This window comes from Syngnathus acus, chromosome 4 (genome assembly GCF_901709675.1).
Source record: "Syngnathus acus chromosome 4, fSynAcu1.2, whole genome shotgun sequence".
Lineage (NCBI taxonomy): Eukaryota > Metazoa > Chordata > Actinopteri > Syngnathiformes > Syngnathidae > Syngnathus > Syngnathus acus.
Genome location: NC_051090.1, coordinates 6,503,114 through 6,527,225, shown reverse-complemented (window position 1 = coordinate 6,527,225; position 24,112 = coordinate 6,503,114). Strand labels below are relative to the sequence as shown.

Here is a 24,112-nt window from a genome sequence, read left to right as displayed (position 1 = left end):
CCCTTAGTGGTAAATGTATAGTAACAGAGTGGAGGGTTGGGGCTGTCCTAGATATGCCTAACGGACTTTCGCTGCAATTCCTTTTTAATTTAAATAGGAAATAAATCCTCGTTTTCATTTTTTTTAATCTATTTATATCAAGAATATTTGCATTATACAAAATTATTGGACAATCCTTAAATTAGGACATGTAATTTACCATGCCTGATTAAAATTGACCGACTGTCAATGACTGGTTACGCTGCGAGCTGTCAGACAGCAAGCAGGGACGGCGGACGCTAATATTTCATTCTCATCAGTGATCCGATTGCAATCGCCAACATGTTCGAAGAGGCGAGCGAAGTGTTCGATAACATGTTTAAATCTTCATTTCCCCTCACCTTCATTGTATTTATCCCAGCGGTGCTCATCCTGGTGTCACCGCTCCATGCCGAAGCCGCACATGAGTTCACGGTATATCGCATGCAGCAGTATGACCTGCAGGGACAGCCCTACGGTAAGTCCCGCAATGCCTTTGACGATCAGTTACCCTCTTGAAATGTCCTATTTTTGGACACGAAAACTACAACGATCAGAAACTAATCGTAGCCTTCAGTTGATGTTCGATCTCGTATCAATGTTGCTTAGAAATCACGGCATGGAATGGGTTTGCATATGTTAGCTTGTGGCTAATGTAGCTCGCAATGCTACTAGGCTAGTTGGTAGCAACTTTAAAAAATGAATGTCGTAGAATGACTTCATTTGACAGAATTTTCTCATAAAGACAACAGACGAATGTTCTTCATTATGTAAACCGAAGGTACGTCATCTTCTCACTTGATTGAGGGTTCCAATCTTGGCTGGCTTTCCTGTGTGGAATTTGCATGATTTCACCTCTGCTTTCATATTTATCAAGATCGAGACACGCCCTATGGAAGGTGGATGGATGAGAATGTGAAACTGATCCTCATTTAGATCAGCTGAATTTGCACAGGAGGCGCAGTTGTAATTGTCAATTTAGGAGCAAGCCAAAGAACCTGGAGACAAACCACACAAGCATGAGCGAAACTCTACACATTGCTGAGATTTGAACCCTGACCTCCAGAACTGTGAAGCAGACATGTTAACCATTAGCGGTGGTGCGTTTTTAATAAGACTGAACAGTAACAACTAAACATGTCTGTGGAATTCCTCAGGTACCAGAAACGCCATCCTGAACACCGAAGCTCGTACTGTGGAGGCGGAGGTGTTAAGTCGTCGTTGTGTCATCATGCGGCTAGCAGATTTCTCCTATGACAAGTATCAGAAAGCCTTACGCCAGTCTGCAGGGGCCGTGGTCATCATCCTGCCCCAAAACATGTCCACTATGCCCCAGGACATAGTGCAGGTACTCAGAATTTTGATACAGATTGCAAAATCGACACATTTGTGAACCATTGGTTTCACTTCTCCATTTTTTGGAACGTTGCATTAGTTGTGACTAATTAAGATTCCACGTCGTGTTTTCATTTGTCTCTTCCAAATGTAGCAATTCATGGAGTTGGAGCCGGAGATGTTGTCCACAGAGACCATCGTCCCCGTCTACTTTGCCATGGAGGATGATGAGCTGCTGTCCATTTACACTCAAACCCTGACCTCCTCCTCCTCCCAGGGAGCCTTGTCTGCAGCTGAAGGTAAAAAGACTCACAGTTGAGGTTTTTCCATTCTGCATTGCCCTTGAACATAAAAACGACAACACAGTCAATTCAAGATGTCAAGCAGTCCTTTTTGTTGTCATTCTGTAGTATTGGTGCATACGGCCACTGCTAATGGCTTCCAAATGGTCACCAGTGGTGCTCAGAGCAAAGCCATGAGTGACTGGGCCATCACCAGTCTGGAGGTGAGTGACTGATTTCACGCGAGTCCCCCTCGATTTTCATCGCTCACCAGTTAATAAGATGCTTTATAATTTTTCAGGGACGCCTGACTGGTGTCGGAGGAGAGGACCTACCCACGATCGTGTTGGTGGCTCATTACGACTCCTTTGGCGTTGCTCCGGTATGGCGGACATTTTTTTGTGGGGAAAACCTGTAATATTGTAATAAGGATGATCACACCGGTTTGTATTGCGCGTCCAGTGGCTGTCATATGGCGCCGACTCAAATGGAAGCGGGGTGTCCATGTTACTGGAGCTGGCCCGTCTCTTCTCCAAACTTTACACTTATAAGAGGACACATGCTGGGTGAGCACATGTTCAAGCAGATGAAATATACTCCAAGGTCGTTTTATTAGGCACACCTGCACTGTCAAGCACTCGAAAAATGTTCATATTTACCATTTGCTTCATTTTCAGATACAACTTGCTGTTCTTTGTTTCTGGTGGGGGCAAGTTCAACTACCAGGGCACCAAACGCTGGCTCGAAGACAATCTGGACCACACAGGTCCATTCCTCCGTCAACGTTTCTCATTTTCGAATCTTCCTCTCCATTTGATCCCACCTCAAATTTCGATTTTTCTCTGTAGACTCAAGTCTTCTCCAGGACAACGTTGCTTTTGTGTTGTGTCTCGATACTTTGGGCAACGGAGACGCTTTGCACCTGCACGTGTCCAAACCTCCTAAAGAGGGAACTCCACAGTATGCTTTGCTCAGGGAGCTGGAAATGGTAAGATGGTTCTCACTTTGTCTTAATGAAAGCGCTAATGCACGTTGACGGTTAGCGAAATTTTGACCACCCGCTTCGACTCCCAGGTGGCGGCCAGCCAGTACCCGGGGATGAAGTTCTCCATGGTCCACAAGAAAATCAACCTGGCCGACGACATGCTGGCGTGGGAGCACGAGCGCTTCGGGATCCGCCGCCTGCCAGCCTTCACGCTCTCGCACCTGCCCTCGCACCGCCTGGCGCAGCGCTCCAGCATCATGGACGTGCGGTCAGTGTCCCCCTCCCCTCGCTACGGAGCGGGAGAGCCCCCTGCTGGGTGGGTTCACTACTGCACAAATTCTATGTGAACACAATGTGAAGTCAGCACATTTGCTCACTGCCATCCGTTTTACTTGCCCTTCACATTGTGGACATTGTCTTACTGTGTGTTCCAGGCCACACGTAGACATTGAGAAGCTCAGCAGGAACACAAAGGTGGTGGCCGAGGCTCTAGCCCGAGTCATTTACAACCTCACTGAAAAGGTGAGACTCCTCTAAATGAGTCATGTTTTGTAGCCTGTCAAGTCACTGGTGGCTTTTTATGTCCTCTCAGGGAGCCCCCAGCGACCTGCACATCTTCACTGAACAAATGGTGAGCTAATCGCTACTCCGCATGATAAAAAAGATTTTTTTTTTTTGGTTCTGGATGTATATGACGTGTTCATACATTCCGTCCAGCAGGTACAAGAGGAGCACCTGTCGGCCATGGTGGACTGGCTGACAGCACAGCCGCGGGCCGCCCAGCTGGTGGACAAGGACAGCAGCGTGGTGTCCACCTTGGAGTACCACCTGGGACGCTACCTCAAGGATGTCAAGAAACATTACGTCAAAGCAGATAAGCGGTAAACATTACCATGTGATTTCTGTCTTAAATAATATTGATTCTGATCTTTAGTTCTTTCACACACAAAGTGATTTTTCATATAAAAATATATTTGTGTCTTCCAGGGATCCAGAGTTTGTCTTCTACGACCAGCTCAAGCAGACCATGAATGCTTACAGGTGATTGTTTGATACCAAAAAAAAAAGATTTCAATCAAGTGTAATGGGAATGATTTAGTTACTCACAAAACTGTTGTCTATAATTTTGTTTTGGATGATCCTCCCGATTAGAGTCAAGCCGGCCATCTTCGACCTGTTGCTGGCCGTCTGCATCGCTGCCTACCTTGGCGCCATGTATCTTGCCATCCAAGTAAGCCCCATCCATATTGAAATCTGAAATCAGTGAAAGCTAAAAATCGAGTTAACGTTTTTTTTTTTCTCCCTCCCAACAGAATTTTGGAGTTTTATACAGCGTGGCACGAAGAGTCACCCAACCCAAAGTGAAGGCCCACTAAAGCCAGCCGAGACAACCTTCCAACCCCCATAAACCCGTTTCTTGTTTTTGACACTCTCTCAGGGTGCTTTTCAAAGCCGCCCCAGTCATTCCCATTATCCTCTGCCATACGGCTATGTGGTCACTTCCTGTGCTCGCTGCCTACTTGAAATTTGCATGCAGACAGAAGTAGTTTCATCCCCCCCCCCCCACACACACACACACCCTCACGCTCGTCTTCACCAATGCACTGATGTCACTGGCAGCTGGAGGGACGCAAATCTCTCTTACTGTAAAATATTTTTTTTTCTATTCTGAACCTCTTTGAAATAATAAGCAATCTTTTTAAGTGAAACAACTTTTAATAGGTTGGATGTTTTTAATTTATCCACCTCATAATATGTGGGCCACATGGTTGGCTTACGAGCCAGTAATGGGAAAAATGCTAATGATTGAAAAGTACCTGAAAGTCCCGACTAATTACTTGGCACTAACTAAATCATTCACTTTTGAGTCCAAACAAGCCATGTATTAAAAACAGAAACCCGACTGAAGTATTGTTAACCAATCAAGTTAATGTGTAGTAGTATGTAGGTAACCTTTAATGTTAAAGCAAGATGTTCACTCTACTTTGTCCCACTTTAAAAGTAAAAGTAAGATATAGTAGAGCTTAGTCGAAATGGAACCCTGAAAAGTGATTCTAATCACGTGTGTGTGCATGTATGTGGCTTAATGTGTCTTATTCTGACCTTCCCAATGTCCTGTTTGAACGCAGCAAAAGGTAAAAGCCTCAAGTCCATTTACTTGTCTAATCACACCTTTGTGTGTAAAAGTACATCTGCAACTTGATAAATTACATTTTTTTTGTTATCACTATGTTGCCATGACCTTTTGCTGATTGCGGCTAACTTGGAAGTTCACACGTGGAAAGTGGGCACAAGCACACAAAATGGGAGGCTGGGGTTTTAGTCTTAAATGCACCGCTGACTGCTGAAAACCTAAATCTTATGAGATTTTTTTTTTTTTTTTTTTAAACTGTGATCTACAAGTGTTTGTTTTTTTTGCGTGTTTGTTTCTGCATGACTTGTTCTTTCACAAATCAAAAGCCCCACTTTCATGACAATTAATTTATTGAACATTGGTGGAACTTGAATAATGATCTTTGCAAAAAAGGAAAAAAGTGATTAAAAAAAATAAATGATGAAATAACGTGTTGTTTTTCTACTGACTAAACCAAAAGAAATCGAGATGAAAAAGTACATAGTGATATGAACTTTTTATTTTTAATATTAAGCATTTTAGAGTATATTACCAAATTAGGCTTTAAAGCCTGAATTGGATATTTAAATGAAGGTAGTACTTCAACACTAATTACAATTTATTAGTCATTGGTGCACCCAAATAATGATCTTTGCAAAATAAAAGACTAAATAACTCAGGGTTTTTTTTCTTACTTGACACCTTTTTATTTTAGGGAATAAACCAAAAACAAATTAGAATGCTCTATAAAAGAGGAAGTGGTTGCATTGCGGGCAATTAAGTTTTCCATGGTCTGTGTATCAGTCATCCAAAAATGAATGATTAAAATACAATGTTTCATCCCAACATCATAAAAGGCTTTTAAAAATACCCTAATTCACCCTTCCCTTTTCTATTATCGACCTAACTAAAAAACATTACAAATGCTAATAAATTACAGTGCAATTTTTTTTTTTTAGTAAAACAAAGACCTTGCATGGCTTTCAGCCTGACATGCAACCTTCCCATTTCTGATTAGTCATTATTACAAGTGGACATTTTGGCACAATCAAAGCTTTGATTTCAATCAGTTGGAGTCAAACCGAGAAAAATCACCGCTGCTCGGGTACCAATACATTATTCGCCTTTTCCTTCCCGTCAACCATTTTCTGTGCCGCATATCTCGACTTAGTGGACGAACATGAAGTGTTTTGGACTCTCACAACCACTTTCACTTGATTGAACTACTGTATAGGAACAAAAATAATAAAAAAAAAAAAAAATCCTGTAATCAATCATTTCAAGTAGTTATGTCACTTCCTGGGCTAATTCCTTCAAGGAGTTGTTAACTGTTTTACTAGTTGAATTAATTACATGCACAAAACAAAACCAAAAAATATGTATAAGCTAATACTGCCACAAGATGCCTCACATATTTCTAACACAGCAGCCTGAGAAGTTGACATGTCAGTTACAGAATATGACACAGTAGTGTCAACTTGAGAAAAGGATGAGGTGACATGGTAGTTGTGTATCTAGACAGTGGATTCGAGAGAACAAAAAAAAAGTCAGCTTTCTCTGGTCTCTCTTGTATCTGATTACATCAGACTGTCCAACAAAAGACAGGAAAGAATAATACAATACAATAAAATAATAGAATAAGAACAGTGTGCTCAGAGGGAAAAAAAGAGAGAAATTAAACAGCAGCAGTTCAAATATCCCCCCCAAAAAATACTAAAACACTGACATACACGATTCACCCAAAATTTGGGAGATATTTGGCTTTCGGGTAAAATTTTGGGGTGAACTTAAAATGCATGAGAACCTCTACAGGTAAACTTCATTTGCTTTTCTCTAGCTGGACATTGGGATAGTAAAATTCACGTTTAAGCCGAATACCCCCCAAACATATTGAGTAGCGTACGTGGGAATGATGGAGACAAGGTAAGGTGACAACAAAGTGTGCGCCCCGTTCCAGCACTACAAACATGCTGAGTTTTCAAAACAAGAGCCCAAAGTTGATCGACAAGGTCGGAGGTACTGACGCACCTTTTTTTTTTTTTCCTTCCTACTCTGTATTGTGTGCAAATCGCATGCAGGAGCTTTCACTCCTTTCCAAAGAAAAATTCGGATTACATAGCGAGAAGATCCCGCGTTAGTTATAAAAACAAATCCATTGCATTTTCCCAAAATCATTCCAATGTCATGCGTTCCTGAATACGTGTGCATACTTTTTGTTTTCTTAAATATTGATTCTGAGTTTCTGTTCTTCTGTGGGTCCTTTCACACACACACACGAAAAAAATTAAACGATTTAAAAACCCCAAGTCAATCACTTCCAGCTAGTTGCCGTCATTAAAGCAGCAGTCAGCTTGTTGGCCTTCATATCAGTGCAACACACACACATGCACACACACATTGATGGAGAGAGGGAGGGGGGGGGGTTAACAAGTTAAATTGAGGTGAAGTGTTGTAAAAAGAACAAGCTGCATCCATTCGCTCGCCGTTCATTCACCTCTCTCACACACTACTAATGTTGCTAATGGAGGCAGGAGGCCACGGCGGAGCTGTGTGATGAGCGTGAAATCAATAAGCGAGGAATTGGATGAGGGGAAGGGGATACATGTGACACCTCCTACAGTGTGTTTCTCACTGCTTCAACGAGATAACATTCACAGTGCTTGAATAAAAACAACATGGAAATACTTTAAAATGTATTGTGTGTGTGCATGTGTATTGGGAGGCGGTGGTGTTCCTCCTTCCTGGTGGGGGCGCCAGAGCTCTGTTCATAAATGCTTCTCCTTGGCGATGCCGTTCTGAACGTGCTTCCTGTCGGCATAGAGTAGAGGAAGAGAGTTGGCAAAAGATGATATTGGAGAGTCAGGGCCATCCAGATAAAAGGGGAAGTCGACTTAATAATTTTGATGACAAGATTATCGACGCTTTGCGAAACGTAGCCGAGATGCTAACAGCAGTGACAAATTTGTGCGGAATGAACCTAAACGAACAGTTACAGTAAACATTTGTACGAATTTCAAGGCCATAAATATCAACTTAATGACAAACATTACGTACCGTGTCACTGTACAGATTTAACTTCTTTGAAAATAAAACACCACCATTGTACTGCAGTAACAGCTCACGATAATTTTACTTTTGAGTGCAAAAGTCAAAGGTAGAAGATAATGGAGTCAAAGTATGATATATATTGTGATAAGAGAATATACGCACACATTCTTTTTTCCAGTTTAAAGCTCACCAAGTTATCATGTACAGATTGTATGACTCTGCACACATGCATCTTTATGATGCTACAATTGATCAGTTGTGAGGCTTTTGAGGTCAAGGTCCACATTTGACTTTTGAGCAGATGAACCTGGACACACATGTGTAACATATGTCGAATACCTTTTGTCGTTCTTCTTTTTTAATACTCATTTCCTGCTCATCCATAATTCATCCAAAATACGATACATACAATAGAAGCGCATGTGTTTTCTAAGAGGTCAAGTGCAAAGTATCGACTCACCCCTCGTCAGAGTTGTGATGTCCAGCATCATCATCATCGCGGTGATCACCGCCGTGATTCATGGCCGCCGCCTGAGGCTTTCGGAGCAGGCCCGCTGCTGCATTGGCGCCTTCCTCCTCCTCGTACTCCCGGACGTCATTCACCTCCTTCACCTTCAGTACTTTCACTACGAAGATGACGATGAACTGGTGGTGGGAAAATAAAGAGACTCAAATTATTTCCAGGGCCACCTGCCATTGGTGAACATCTTGTTATACTAGTTGTATTGGAGTGTCTGTGTTGTGCCTGGTCGAGTGGCGTGTGACGTTGACCAGTCCGGGTGTGAGTGTCTTGGTGTGAGCTGTGGTCGACAACAGCTTTTGAGCGAGTGTGTTCATGTGCTGCTGTAAAGTGTCTTGGCAAGTGTGAATCATTTTAATACAGACAAGGGTATGACGTGCCGTAAACTAAAAACTCGTGAAAAAAAATTCAATCTTCATAAATCACAGATTTCCATTTAAGGACCGTAGGTATTTGTGTGTGCTCTTACCAAGAACCAGTAGATGTTCATGAGCAACAAAGCGAGGAGCAGAGTGTTGAAGAAGAAGTAGAATGGAATGTTGGGGACCGACACGCAGGTGGCATACAGTACTTTCAGGGGAAACCAGTACAGGCGGAACCAGAACCTGAGGGACAAAGAGGTCTGGAATTAAACAAACGATATGATCCCCTACAAATTTAGACCAAATTATTCTGTGATGGTATTGCAGGGAAAAGTGTAAAATGATCATACCAACTGTTAGCATATTAGCAATAACTGCAATATCCACGATGACATTGTAGGTTGAACCCAAACTTGTTAGATACCTACCATGTGATGCTGAAGCTAACCGAGCCCATATTGGCGAGCACGTCGTTCAGCAGGAAATAGCCGCCTCCTCGGGATTTCAGGTAGATGTTGAGCTTGGTGAACTCCAGCTGGATGTCGTTGATGTCATGCAAGAACAACACCAGGATGCCCACATTGTGGTACCTAGCAACATTCACAACATTTTGTAGCCCACAGTTGTGACTGCACATGGCAACAAAACACTACCTGAAGGCATAGGAGAAGCAGATAAGCGCCAAGGTGATGATGTGATGCACCACCATGACAGCAGAGTCCTTCCTCCAGGCGTCCATGTAGACGGTGGCATAGATGGAGTGACCGTAGAAGCTGCCCTGGATCAGGTAGGCAATGGCAATGTCGATAGGCACTGGCATTCCACTCTTCCAGTCTGGAAAAATGGAAGAGGCGGCATCAAAGTCTGAAGCTAGCTCCAGCTTACCCGCGACCGGAAATGGATGTATGGATACACACTTGTGTGTTTTGGTCGATACTGCCAACAGATATTACTGTCACGTAATCTCTGCGCCCCGAGAGAGTGATTTCAATCACATCCGCGTAATAAAAAGGGATTTAGGTGGAATCCCGACAAGCAGCTCTGCCCACTGTGAACACTGCGGCGGCGGTTGTCACACTAGCTCAACATCTGCCAACTACAATGGACACGAGGAGAGGTAATACGATCAGCGCGCTTCAAGTGCATTGATGACAAATCTCCCGCATACCAGCATTGGAAATGACGTACATGTGGTACGAATGTTTATTATGAAGAAAAAAAACAATAGTTTAATTCAGTCAACTTTAGCATAACATTCAAATTACTATTACCGTATTTTCCGGACTATAAGGCGCACCTTCAATGAATGGCGCATTTTAAAATTTTGTCCTTATATAAGGCGCACTATTAATGCATCATGTCAGATTTTTAATCCAAATCAAATCATGCTCCATTTTATATATTTATTTTATTTCTTATTTCAACTTCAGATGCAACAAATTACTTTATAATCACAAAATAATGATCCATTGTCTTTTTGATTCATGATTCATAGTCTTCAGCAGGCCACTTATGATTGATTTCATGACACAATGCTTCGGGCCAGTTTAAATTTAGGAATTTGGTCCATATATAAGGCGCACCGGACTATAAGGCGCACTGTCGGCTTTTGAGAGAATTTGGAGGTTTTTAGGTGCGCCTTACAGTCCAGAAAAAACGGTAATTAAAATCATATGCGCTAAAATTGCGGGCCTGTAGCATTTACGGTATACAATCCTGTAGTCAGTCTAGTTTGCACACTCAATAGTTAATAAGATAATCAGGTTCTGACAAAATCATGATCACGATTAAAATTTGATTAACTGTGTTGCCATGGGGGAAACCCATTGAGGTGAGGTCTGGCCATTGTGCTTGAAATTTAACTGACCTTTGTCTCTCAATCCATCTATGGGCGCAGTACCCGTAAATTTCACACAAAGCAGTCCTAATTTAATAATGTACAGGCAGAATGGTCTTATTTGTATAAGAAGGCAGCAAAGTGGCAACAGGCCAGGCTACTTGCTGCTGTTTCATCCACACAAAACGTCTGCAGCTTCTTATCTCAGCAACCTGTCGGGGGCAGACGGACGGCTGGCCGCCCACAGGCCTCTCCTACCCTGTTTATGCGGCCCACTAATACTGCTCCCGGGCAAAAGATGGAAATAATGATGTTGCCGCTGAGATATGCAAGCTTTTTTGTTTTTCATGCTGGTCAAATACTGGAAAACTGTCTTGACTTTGCTACCTCGAGCACTTACGTAAGAGACGGGGCTCAGTAACATTGCGATTAAATATGCATTCTCTCTGTGCAACTCTAAACTGAATTTGACTCTTCACTAGAAACACCGTTGGAGTCTAAAGAGATCCGATACTAGAGCGCCGAGAACAATCCGTTTCGTCGCTTCAATTTCGGTTCCGATTTTACTGCAGCAATGTAAATACAGTTCTCAAAACACTTCTCGACTTACTGTAGAAGACAGACGGTGGGTTGTCGAAAAAGGGGTAGGAGGTGAAGAAGAGCAGGTAGGTGCTGTAGGACCACGACATGGTGTAGAAGACCAGCTTCCACGCGCTCTCCGGCATCTTGGCGGCATCTTTGGGCAGCAAGCTGCACCACTGTGCCAGAGGCTGCAGAGAACATCAGACACCGTTTTTAACATCAACACTGAAGTAGAGATGCACCGATCCGATATCTGGATCGGATATCGGCCCCGATATCAACAAAATTGATGGATCGGGTATCGGAAAATGCAGCCGATCTGTGAGCCGATCCTTTCCTTTTAATCTATTGGGACGCGGGCTACGTCATACGTCAGCAGCACGTGTGCCGCGGCTACGTCATACGTCAGCAGCACGTGTGCCGCATGCCACGATAGTTTTCTAAACAAACGCAAACATGGAGCGAACGAAAGAGTCAGCTGTGTGGAGGTACTTTAAACTGAACACGCCAACTAGCTCGACGGCAGTTTGTAATGTCCGCAAAGCTAATGTTGCCAGGGGTGGTGGTAGTACTGCCAGTTATAGTACTAGTACTAAGCGGAGCTTGTTTTCAGGGAGCACTTCTCATTGCTGCTTAAATGAGCATTTAGAGCAGTGGTTCCCAAACTTTTGCAGGCTGGCGCCCCCTTTGGCTCCCCAGTGAATTCCTAGCGCCCCCCCAAGGCACATATGGAAACAAACACCTCTTTCTTGATATTTGGTTTGCTGCAATTTGAAAAGAGAAAGATTAAACACAAATGTGTATTTCACAAATAAAACCCAATTTAGTATTTAGTAAACCAATTTATTTTTTAGCAGTTTTAACTGCCTGGTTAGTTAGCCTGTCGCCACATATTAGCTTTGCGGGCTCGACTGGGGAAACATGTCACGTGACCGGGACGAGTGTCTTGACCTGTATTAATTGATCGTCGATAAAAAAAAAATTCTGTGCGGCTTGGCGGCCCGGTACCAAGTGACCCACGGACCGGTACCGGTCCGCGGCCCGGTGGTTGGGGACCACTGCCCTAACCAGCTCAACACAACACAACACAACACGGCGCGTTCTGGCGAGTCCCCAATTTCATGTTGACTTGAACTCAAGATGATGTTGACCGCCAGAATGCGGTTTTTATTATAAGATAAAATTCTGAACATTACAAGCTTGAAATTACAAACCTGAGCTTTTGCTTTTGTAGTCTATGCTGTCGGATCTGACTGGGCCAGAGCGGCGTGTTGTGTACAAATCGACTGCCGCCCCCCTACCGCCCCTTTCTTCCTCACCGCCCCCCCAGATCTTTCCACCGCCCCCAGGGGGGCGGTACCGCCCACTTTGGGAACCACTGATTTAGAGCATCAACAGGTCATGAGTGATGTGAAACGGCACCTAATGTTTACATGTTTACTATTTATTTTAATATTTGGTTACTGTGTGCTTGATCACCCTTTCTATATTTGCCCAGTGCAGTTTCAGCTGCAACATTTGTATTTTTTTTTTTAAAGAAGTTTGTATCCTAATTTACTTGAATTTAAATGCTGATACACTTTATTGCTGCTGTTGCACAATTTTTGTTACAAATAAATAGTTCATTGCATGAATCTGCTTTATCTTGTTACATTTTGTCTTAGGAATGAACTGTGTAGTCATGCCTGATGCCATTGCCTTTAGTCTTTTCTGTTCCACATGTAGAGGTATGTAGCTTGTTAAGTCAACCATAATATCGGATCGGTATCGGGTATCGACCGATACGCAAAGCCACAGCATCGGTATCGGTATCGAAACTGAAAAAGTCGGATCGGTGCATCTCTACACTGAAGTAATGATTGCACATTTGTCCATTTTGAAACCACGTGTCTCACTGAGAAGCAGACATAGAGGAAGTGGAGGCGAGGCCTGCTGACATCCTGATGTAGCGTGATAGAAAGGCACCACCTCCTCGCTTCCCACTTACCAACATTACAACCTCCCCTGTAGATTTTCTTTCCGGAGAACTCCATAACGATGCCCGCGTAGATGACGAAAGCTCACTCAGAGTGTGACAGCATAAGAGTCAGGATGTTTATTGAGTGTTTTAACTCAAAGCCCGTTTTGTATAATATTCCAGCTGGCTCATGCCTCAGTCCATTTGCTTTAGTTGTTGGCAAAAAAGTCAACAGGATATGATTCATTTGATAAGGCTCTGATTACACCCGAACAAAGACTACATGTAAACCATGCATCCTCTGAAGGTCGCAATCAAAGGATTCCGTTAGTCACGTCACATTCAATTACGAAATATGAAATGGAACGTCTGGGTGTGTTGTCAGTTTGACGATTTCATTTCAAAATTCAACAAATAAACGAACAATATGAAATACGGCGGTTGCGTGACCCCGCAAGTGTGAAGTAAGACGAGAAAGGAAGCCGACAGGCCTGTTTGCGACGTTTCACTTGTGCGGTTGTGACAAACGTGAATCAAAAAATGTAAGAAAAAAAATAGCATGCAGAGAGCACGTGAGTCATTGGCCTGCGTGCTTCAGAAGCAAGCGGACGGAAGACTTGAGCACATCTGTCAGCCCCCCTCCTTCACTCTCAGCCCAACTCCAGGGTTCCTTCTTCCCTCTTAGTCTGCCCCCCCCTGCCTGCGACATTTATTTATAGAAGCCAGCTGTCAGCATGCCCCCTCAGTCGTGCTCTACATCGCTCCAAACCCCCCCGACACAAAACCCAGCATGCTCTCCGAAGCCGGTGCTGAAACACAAATAAATTGCGATTTATTTTTCCTCCCCTCAATATTCCAATTTAATATAAGGTCAAAGGTTTCCTCCCATTTTTTTTAACACAACCAATAAATGTATATGTATTACAATAAATACTGAACTATATTATTATGTAAAACATTTTATCAACTTATTTAACACCTTGACCTGGAGTCTTTTACGCGCTCACTACGACAACGCTGCTAAACAAGTGCCATTTATGACAGTGGATGAAGGACACTGAGATAATCCCACTGGACCTGTGTCAGATAAGTGGCCATGATCGGACCTTTGACCGGTCAACCCTCATTGGATTTCATTAAACAGTCCTTCTTGAACTCTATCAACCAGGTGAGGGGACTCAACTTGAGTCAGACTTAGGTCAGCAATTTTATGATTTTGGGACTTGCTTGGCTAAAACTTGTGAAAGACTTGACTAGATTTGGACTCAGTACTCAAGTGTCACAGAGGGAGCTCTAAAGATGATTACATTTTGATTCAACGCTCAAAGATTATGTTTTAAAAATAAAATTATATACATAAAAAATAACAAAAAAATAACATTAATCTTCATCTGACACTATTCAACCAATAGATAGGGAAGCTAGGCTAATTAGCCTCCATAGCTTAGCTCACCAACATCTGGTCAAACATTCAGCAATAAATCTGATGCATTATTAATTATATATTTTTTTTTTTTGAAGAGGAGGAAACCAAAGAGAAAAAAAATGTGAGTTTTGTGTGAAGGAGACCTAATGACAAGTGGTTCCCTTGGCTCATGCTTCCACTTCTTCCTCATTCTTTGTCATTTCCTTTCGTTCTCTGCTGGCATGCGGCTGCTCTAATTACTGAACCTTCTATGCTCTTACAGGAAGCGGAAGTGATGAGAGATGATAGAGTATGGACGGACTTCACTGGCCTCTTGCATAAGCAGATAAAGTCAACCCATAAGTCAGTTTGACTTTTTTTATTCCGATATGATCATCATAAAACTGCATTTTGGCTAGAAGGATGTTTCCTGTTCTATTTGTTTTTGTTTTGTTTTCTTTGTAGAGTCCAATCAAAGGGTTTGGCCTGAATTTGCCCTTGGCTGTCATCACACATCCAAAATTCAAACAAAGATTAGCAAATGAAGTGATGAAAGAGAACTGCATGTATTGTGAGGTTGAAACTGCACACTAAGTTTGTGTTGCTTCACCTTGTGCATGTCACAAGGAGGAGCAATTCTAATTCATTAATAGTATTTTTAGTATTATTTTGCTTTCTCTTTTGGTATTCATTTCACATTGAATGCAGTGACAAATGGATGCTCTTTGCGGGGGAAAAGCATTTAACAGAATGGATGGAGAGATAATGACTGGAGAAAAAAAAGTTGGCGCCGTTCCTGAGCTGGACCATAAGAATAATGATAGTTCAGCACCATTAACTCTTTCCTCACCTTCCTCTTCAAGGTAAAGGGAAAAGCCTAACAAGAAATAAAACAAGAACAAAGGTGCATGAATAAAATGTGATGATGGAAAAAAAATCAGTAATTGCGATCTTTTGCTTCTCAATCGCAGCCACTCAGACACACGCTACGCTCTCTGGGTCATTTAAGTTAAATCATCCACATCTTCTATGCTCACTGGAGCCACTAAGTTGCAGCGGTCCGTTGAGCATCTCAAGATGGGCCAGCTGCATTTTTTTTTAATTTTTTTTATGGAGACTAAACAATAAAGAATTGGACCCGCATGAATGACCTCACGATGTTGATCATGTTGGTGAAAAGTGTAGAGGTAAAAACAGACGAGGAAACATGAGGTAATCAAACATGTGGTTTCGTTTAAATGCACAGCTCAGTCGGTCGAAACGGAGAAATGAACGCTTGTTTGCAGGGATGGGAATAAAGTGGGATCCTTTGGAAGAATAGACTCAACAGCGCGGACACGTTTCCATTCCATCAAACAGCAAAGAGCCTCTTCATGCACAAAGTAATGAGGACGACTAAATGAAGCTGGCCTAACCCGGGATCAAACGTGTTGCCTTTCTGCCAAGTCCCATCCTGCCAAGAAAATTCGCATTTCTCAGAGGGGGCCGCTACAACACTACCAAAATGCTGATTATCAAACACAAGGTTGATTTAAATACACTTTGTGTTGTTTTAGTTAAGGAACTTCTGTCACGACACAACCTCGCCCATTAGATTTTTTTTTTAAACCACTAAACCCTAATTTTTGGATCGTGAAAACAATGTAAAAAAAGAAAATCATTCAACAGTGTCCATCTTGTGGAATAGAATCAACACGCCTTATGGGATATCAGACACGGCTGACTCAGCTGCATTTTGGCTACACAACTGTCAGAGGTCAGCGCCAAAATAGAGTGGAAGAGGAACCTAACTGCTTTTTCTGATCATGTAGTGTCAAGTTTTTGGAAACGAGGCTTACTTCCTGAATTAATTTACTCTCTCAAGTTTCTCAATCCTATGTAATGCTGCAACTTTATATATCAAGTCAAGTCAAGTCAAGTCAAGTCAAGTCAAGTCTATTTATATAGCCCTAAATCACAAGCAGTCTCAAAGGGCTTCACATATACAAAACAAATGGACAATTATTCTCAAAGCATCCCCTGATCTGAAGGTCCCAATAATAGTATATAATAGTTTCAACTCTTGCATTGTAAAATGGAAGAACTAATTCAATATTGACAATTGAGTCGTGTGTGTCTGGGTGCTAATGTAGTACAATCATGTGCGCTTCATTAATTTTAGCACTTAAATATATAATCCCTTAATTGGTATGACAAATGTAGAAAGGAACAAACTGTACACAATAATTGAATTGAACCCTTCATTTAAAGTAACATTTACGTCATTCCCGACTCGTTTTTAAACGACTCCGTCTCGCTAGCCTATTAGCGAGCCATACGGCTGTCATTCATAATGCAGTGGTCGTGCCACAGATAGCTTGGGGAGAAAAGAGGCATTAGTGTGTGTCTTCAACCGACAATGGAGTCATTCAAGAACAACAAAGCTCTCTGAAGAACACACTTTAAAGTGGGTCGAATGTACTGTACATTGTGGCTCGTTTTTTTTAATGGGGTTAATGAATGTCACAACGGCTAGTGGTTAGCGCGTCCAGCTGTCACAGTTCTGAATTTCATAGAGTTTGCCCATTCTATTATTATGGCACTAGTTTTGCTGTCAAAATGAAAATGTTTTGTTCAGTATTGGCCATGAAACACTTGTCAAGCTGTTCCAATTAGAGAAAGGCCATTCATGTGAGAATCTAAATGGATGGCTGTTAGCGTCCAAGCAGATTGGCTCCCTGGCCAGCGCTAATGCTATTAACGCTGCTTAGGAGGGAGGTCACATGACACTACAGTTGTGTGCAAATGTGTGTGTGTGTGTGTCACGTGTGTGTTTCCAACAACCTCGCTTCTCTATTAGCTGGACAAGATTTACACAGGCTGATGATTATATACAGTAGCTGTCACATTGCAACTAGTCCGACGCCTCTCTTACGTAGCAATTATAAAAAACAAAATTGCCCTGTCATGCTGCCTTACTTTCACATTAGTGTGTGAATTAAAAGAAAGGCGCTCCAGAGATAAGTGTGAAAAATCCGAAGCTGCTGTTGCGTGTGCACGATATAATTTCAATGCGATTAAAAAAATAAGCACCGTAATGAACAGTAAACTAATACTTGACCTTCACTGCCTGTTGTTCTTGATTTTTCCGACATTAAATGTAGTGTTCAATCAATGTAACTATTTTCTAGTATCGTGCGGGATAACGCATATTGAATAATGCATGACATACAGATGGCTATGGAATCAATTAGTGGATTAAAAATTCTGTTGATTGTGTGGATTGTTGATGTATCGCATCCTGAAGCGATGAGACAAAATAGAGTGCACTGCTTGGCTGCAACGAACAGAAAAAGTTCAGGATAAGTAATTTGCTCGCTAAAAATCAGGCTTATATTTAATCTAATTTTCTTGAAATAATTATATGTAGCGAAATCCAATACACCTTTATTGGCTTTAGTATAAAATACATTTGACATCTATATTGGGAAAAAAATAACTCAATAGGTTGCTAATTTCCCCAAAATAGAGAAAATCCTTGACCTTTTGGACAATTTCCTACTAACAATAAATGCTAAAAATGGAGCTATAACATGAATAGAAAACTACAGTTACCTCAAGTCAGGGGACAAATGACTCAATCTAAAAATCCATCAAAACATACATTTAAATCTGTAAAATACCGTAATTTTCGGACTATAAGTCGCACCGGAGTATAAGTCGCACCAGCCATAAAATGCCCAAAAAAGTGAAAAAAAACATATATGTATATAAGTCGCTCCTGAGTATAAGTCGCCCCCCCACCCAAACTATGAAAAAAAACCGCGACTTATAGTCCGAAAATTACGGTAAATCATGATACACGGAGCCAGGATGAAGTTGAAATTCCACTGACTGCTGCAGTAGTGGAGTGGCCCGACTGGGTTAAATAAGGGCAACAGAAAGGGAAAATCAGTTAGCGGCTGGCCACAGGAACTCTGGGATGGTCAAGGCCGCATGGCGCATTCCAGCTGCCCAAAAGAGTGCGGGACCATTACAGTCAGCAAACAATGGTGATTCATGAGACTGCATTGTGGAGGGGGGGGAAAATATGATTCACCACGTTGGCAAGCCTGCAGTCACTTCTCCTTGGTTCTTTCCTTTATTCAAACACCTGCTTGCTGAATTGGATTCGCAAAGATACCAAGGCAGATTTTTAAAACGCCTGTTGTACAATAAACATCGGTGTTTCTAGCCATCTGCTAAAAAATGTTTTTTTTTTCCCTCCTCATCAACGAGGCAACACTCTGGCACTTGAGCCAGCCAGCTCGTCGCTTGCTCACTGTTTACTGTTAAGTGCTGAGTAGGTGGTGCTCGCTTGGTAAGTGGGCCGTAAGAGCTGTTTGTTGTTTGTTGATGTGCATCGCAAGCGAGAGTGACAACGCAGGTACGGGAATTTTATAACAGCTTTCGGGAAGAATCTACAGTTTGGGGTTGGCAGTTGCGTTTTCTTTGCTAAAGTGGAACAATTAATCTTATGACTAACTTAGTCTAGCCTAAACTAGCTTTATGACTAATCTATGAAACCAAAACGTCTGTATAATAAATTTGTTATTGTGTTTATTTAAAAAAAAAAAAAAATCACATATTAAATCACAATATTGAGGAGGGGAGTAGAACACAATTAGATTATTTTTCTATTTTGTTCAGCCCTAGTCCAAAATCAGATGGGATAGACTCCAACTCACTTTCAACGCTAATGAGGACAAGCACTACAGAAAATTAAAGGATGGAAGATACGCTGAAGCATCCAAAAAAGTTGTTGCAACAAAAGATGCATTCACATGGAAACATTTTCATTATTGGACTTCTAAATCAAATTTAGCAATTTTATTTCTCACTTGAATGACATCGCCATTGCCCTTAGTGGTTCCAATCAATTGATAGGAAGTCTATACACATCTATAGAAGATCCTATATGGATACAATTCAAAGAGAGGAGATGAAGTCGACACCCGACGGCGGATATACTGTCGGACAAGGATCGCATGTCACGTGCTGTTTAGGTTGATGGAATTAAATGACAGTATCACTGGCAATACATGCAACTAACAATAGCTGAACTTCATTCAAGGGTCGGAATTCCAAGACGTCTACCTGAGTGAGCACTTTTGGCCTAACGGACAAGCACTTTCCCTGACCGCAATTCAAGTGTCAAGTTTCTCCTTGCGGCTCTAATGCAATATCAATGAGTCGGACGAGAAAGGTGGATCGTGTATCTTGCGGTCGAGGAAACTTGCTCAACCTGAGGCCGCTTTCACTTTGAGGTCCAGGGAGGCATGTTCGTTGCTCTTGGGCTCTGCTCGGGGAGATAAGCGCTGCGGCGCTAGCAAAGCGCACTGCAGAGTTTGCAGTTCAGTGTACAACAACACGTGTGCGAGTCTTGGTCGATATTTATGAGAGCGGTTATTAACTGCCGTACTGCTGCTGCTGATGGATTTCGACCCACGCGTGCTTTGGGTGTCACTACATGCGTTAAGAATGTGCTAGCCTGCCCGTGATGACAGTTGCATGGTGCTCGGGTGATTCTTGGACCACCAACATGGGCTGGCCTGAGTATGCACGCTATTGTGTTAATGATTGGCCGTTGTCTGCTGACTCAGCGAGCGGTTCTTACTTCTGGCTTCTGTTCCTTCCGCTCTCTACTCTCTCTTCCCTCTTCTGGCCGTGCTTCCGTGTGAAAGAACATCCTCTCTCAATGCTTTCATTCACAGGGGAATAGGAAATACAGTGGAAATCAATGGTTGCAAAAGTCTACACACCCCTGTCCAACTCCCAGGATTTTATGGTATAAAAAAATAATAAGAGCAATCATTTTATAACTATTTTTTCAACTATTAACAACATACGTAGAAATCGTATACCATAGTATATCAAAGTATCAGTATGCAATTTGAACCCAGTGACACCAGCTCAAAAGTGGCTTACCGGCTTACTGTTTGCTTAGTTTAGGCTTTAGAACAACAAACCATCTGTAAAAGTCAAACGCTAGGGGCTGTCCGTATTTGGGTTTGAGGGAGTGTGCTTACAGTAATACTGAATCATTTATAGATTGACATCTATATTTGATTGGGTAGTGGAAGCCAATTTGCCTCTAGGGTGCAACTGGTACCCCACCGGGCTTGTGTCTTTGGGATGCAACTTACTCAGGCTAGCAGTCACAACCATGCCCACATTTTGACGTGTACACAGAAATTGGTAAATTAAGGGTCAATAGTTCAAATTAGTTTGTCTCGCTTCGGTTCCTTTTCACATGACAAAAGAAAAACTGAAGAGAACCCACATGCATGACAGCAAACCACATGAGAATACTTTATCTTATTGGTCAGCCGCAGGTGCAGTGTACAGAGATAAGAGAGTTAAACAACATGAAGAACATTATTGATCCAGTTGATCCCAAATGAAGTGCGCTACTTGGATGCAACATCTCAGGATTTCATGCAAAATAATAATGTCGTCGTCTTACAATGCATAGATCCATATTCACAAAGACCTTTATCGATTGACTGTTAATTCCCCCCCTGAGTCATCAAGTAGATTCAGTCTCACAGGCATTTCATAATAGAAACACGAGAGTGCCACAATTGTTCTGTCACTCTTTGAGATCCCATTACTGAAGTCTTTATAACGGCAACGGCACATTTAATATTTCCCAGTTAATTGATTACCAATTTTGCCCACTGACAGAAACACTTAATTCTGGCCAAAAGCGGGCTCATCTATTTCCCTAGAATCACAGCTCATGGAGATTCTGTACTTATATAATTTAATCATGACTGACATGTTAATAAAAGTGACTTAATATGGTTTTAATCAAACAATAACCGTGTTCCTTCAGCCCAGCGTCAATTTAAGTGCGGTTGGATTCATCTGACAATCCACCGCAGACTTCCAGAACCTCACAGCAATATTTTAGCTGCATTAGCCTCAAGCGCACATACTAACACAGAGCCAATCCTGCATATTAGGCATGCCCGACATAATCAAAAGCACAATGATTCATTCCTACAAACATTGTTCTGCATCCTTTATGGATGCACATAAAATGTAAAACAGGCCTCAGTCACGGCTTTCTCTGGTCACATCTGGAGTTTTGCATGAAACCCCGAGCCAGGAGTTTTGCATCATTCATAGGATCTAACACAAATGCAATAGGCCAGAGGCCACAATGAGAAGGGTAAAAGCAACAGGATGAAGCCACATAAAGGGGGGGGGGGGAGCAGGGGCGCCAACTCAATGGCAAAAAAAAACACACACCGCTTAAAAGTGGTCAGTGAGTGAAATTGCGAAATTGAGAATGTTCTTAAGTGTGATGCAACATTTCTGCTTAGTGGTAATGCATTTTCATGGTTTTACAGGTAATCCATTCAAAAACGTATTTGTGCATGCCGTGTGGCGGTTGTGTTAGCCGAAAATAGACGTTGACTGATAATGCTAACTTTATTTATCGACGGAGCACTTAAAAAAACAACCACGGCTGTAAAATAGTGTTGCGCGTGCTATAAATAAGATAAATTTTCTATGTGTGAAATCTAGGGATGGGCTTTTGAATAGACCGGTGCTGGGTCAGCTAGCCTAAACACTATAGGAAACATTGACCTACATTTCACTGGCTTATCTGGAGACCCCCAAAATGGCAAGTTTCTTTTCAGCTATTAACATTACTATTATTTTCAACACTTTAGGTGTAAAAATATTTGTAAAAATAACACCCACATATGTGGACTGACCAATAGACCAACCGATTGAAAAATACTGTTAGGATTCGGATTCTTGTTTAAAAACATTTATTCTCTGATGACTTGAGTTCCAATTGCACAGACCATTTATAAAAATCAGAGAAAAAGATTATTTGCATAATAACTTGGAAGACTATGTATGATCAATAACAAACGTGCTAACCGATGCAAAGATGGACAAAGTAATTGGTCAGCAATTGATTAACTTAATGTTAAGGGTGATAACATCTAAAAACTCATCACCATGACAGCAACGGACACAATCACACCGGGGTCAGAGGATCCATAATTTACAAGTGGGAGGATTAATTTGAACAGAAGCAGATCAACCAAACCTTTGCTTCTGACCATATGGCCAATACACTCAGTGGACACTTTATTAGGTACACCAACACAATCCGTTCATCCAGTTCCTATAGTGTTTTTTTTTTTTCATTAGGGTGATTGTGGGTGAGCTGAAGCCTATCCTAGCTGATTGGGCAATAGATGCTATGAATAAAACTATGCACACCAAAAGAGTCTTCAATGTGATTACATTTGCAAGGCCTGCTTTTGGGGTTTGATGTGCACACTTCCTATTGTCATTTTGTGACTGAGCACATCCATTTGTATTATTTCCAGCCAACACCTGTTGTGTCTTTCTTGCCTATGGGGAGCAATTAATACCTCAATTATGGATGCTGCGGAATGGGTGTGTGTGGGGGTTGGAGGTCGTGCATGTGTCTCACTTACCTTGAACAGACATTCTGTCAGCCCTCGCCTGATTTGCGTCCACAAAAAGGCGCAAAAGAAGAATAGGGCAATCTCGGTCCAGGTGATGTATGCGTGATCAAGGAGAGTCCGTGTTGTGAGCTCCAGCCCACACTGGCTACAATCTCTCCACGATTTCATCATGACGTGAGAGGCTCGGCTGACGAGCTCCAAGTATCCCGGCATGGGCTCGACATCCCCGGTCTGAGCGCCCATCATAGCGCGGCGCTTCGGAGCGGGGGAAAAGAATAAAAATACAAAAATAACAAAAAGCACTGGGGAAAAAAGGGGGAGGGGGGGTACTCCAAATGAGGGACGAAGAGATCCCTCTCGAGTCCGGGCCGTGTGGCTAATCCACTAACAAGCTTGCTAGCTGTCTTAAAATAAAAAAAATAAAAAAGCTTGATCTGACACCCCGCTGTCTCGGTCGGGTCACCTTATTCTTTGTCCATATTTTACAGCATGTGCGGGCTCATTCTTCGCCCGGGATAATTTCTTAAAGGGTCTCCGCAAAAACACGCGCGACAATCATTGTAAAAATGTTAACGGGAGCCATGGAGCACAGCGTGCATGTTTCCTCTCACCATCACCATCGTCATCATCATTCCGCTGCGCACGCGGCCAATTCACCGGCAAAAGCGCGGCGTGTAGCTGGTTAGCTGTCGAGCTAACTTCAAATGACTCCACAGCAGAGAGACTGGCATTGGCAGTGGGTCCCGAGCCGGCTAAGTCTCTCCGATCGCCAAATAAATTTCAAGTGAGCTTCATAAATCGTAGCGGTGTGGCCGAGACAACACGCGACTATTGTGGCGTTCAAGCAGCTACGTCACGTCTCAACCCTTGCCCGTTATTCCGCTAAAACGGATCTTTCAAATTTAAAGACAAAAAACGACGACAAATAAATAGGAGAAGCCCAGCTTAACCTTCGATGGTCGACCTTAAAATGTGAAGCATCTCCACGGTTGATGTACGACGCTTGAAAGACGACAGCCACGTTTATGCAAAAAAGGAGGTAATAAAAAAAATAAAAAAAAATACAGGGTGGAGGCAGAGGCTCGTGACGTAGACTTTTTATCTACATGCTGTGAAAACACAGCAACACGTTTAAAATAAATAAATCCGGCAGCACGTCCTCGTATAAATGAAAGCTTTCATCCGCCCC

General features: G+C 42.3%; 2 protein-coding genes across 5 annotated transcripts; one reads left to right on the top strand and one right to left on the bottom strand.

The window, feature by feature from the left end:
* The first annotated feature begins 221 nt into the window (after positions 1–221).
* Positions 222–5,179, top strand: ncln (nicalin). 4 transcript variants are annotated; one of them, XM_037250698.1, is made up of 15 exons: positions 222–496; positions 1,176–1,366; positions 1,508–1,652; positions 1,764–1,858; positions 1,936–2,016; positions 2,097–2,200; positions 2,312–2,400; positions 2,483–2,622; positions 2,709–2,887; positions 3,054–3,141; positions 3,212–3,250; positions 3,340–3,500; positions 3,607–3,660; positions 3,772–3,850; positions 3,933–5,179. In XM_037250698.1, exons 1-15 carry the CDS (start codon positions 322–324, stop codon positions 3,993–3,995), a joined length of 1,683 nt encoding a protein of 560 aa, XP_037106593.1. In that variant the 5' UTR covers positions 222–321; the 3' UTR covers positions 3,996–5,179. The 4 variants fall into 4 exon arrangements, with proteins under 4 accessions (XP_037106593.1, XP_037106592.1, XP_037106591.1 ...); XM_037250697.1 differs by having other exon boundaries at positions 3,337–3,500; XM_037250696.1 differs by having other exon boundaries at positions 2,709–2,935.
* On the bottom strand, positions 5,029–23,930 carry cers1 (ceramide synthase 1). Its single transcript, XM_037250731.1, has 7 exons — positions 22,933–23,930; positions 11,110–11,269; positions 9,316–9,496; positions 9,091–9,252; positions 8,770–8,905; positions 8,241–8,425; positions 5,029–7,540 (listed from the first exon to the last, which is right to left on the bottom strand). Exons 1-7 carry the CDS (start codon positions 23,167–23,169, stop codon positions 7,498–7,500), a joined length of 1,104 nt encoding a protein of 367 aa, XP_037106626.1. The 5' UTR covers positions 23,170–23,930; the 3' UTR covers positions 5,029–7,497.
* Between the last annotated feature and the right edge of the window lie 182 nt (positions 23,931–24,112).

Excerpts from the sequence above, each read along its gene's own strand:
- ncln (XM_037250695.1), top strand. The coding sequence starts at position 322 with ATGTTCGAAGAGGCGAGCGAAGTGTTCGATAACATGTTTAAATCTTCA. Across the intron at positions 1,653-1,763 it reads AGCCTTGTCTGCAGCTGAAG|TATTGGTGCATACGGCCACT; the intron begins GTAAAAAGACTC and ends GTCATTCTGTAG. Across the intron at positions 2,936-3,053 it reads GCGGGAGAGCCCCCTGCTGG|GCCACACGTAGACATTGAGA; the intron begins GTGGGTTCACTA and ends TGTGTGTTCCAG.
- cers1 (XM_037250731.1), bottom strand. The coding sequence starts at position 23,169 with ATGATGGGCGCTCAGACCGGGGATGTCGAGCCCATGCCGGGATACTTG. Across the intron at positions 9,497-11,109 it reads CCCACCGTCTGTCTTCTACA|ACTGGAAGAGTGGAATGCCA; the intron begins GTAAGTCGAGAA and ends CCATTTTTCCAG. Across the intron at positions 7,541-8,240 it reads CATCACAACTCTGACGAGGG|GAAGCACGTTCAGAACGGCA; the intron begins GTGAGTCGATAC and ends CTATGCCGACAG.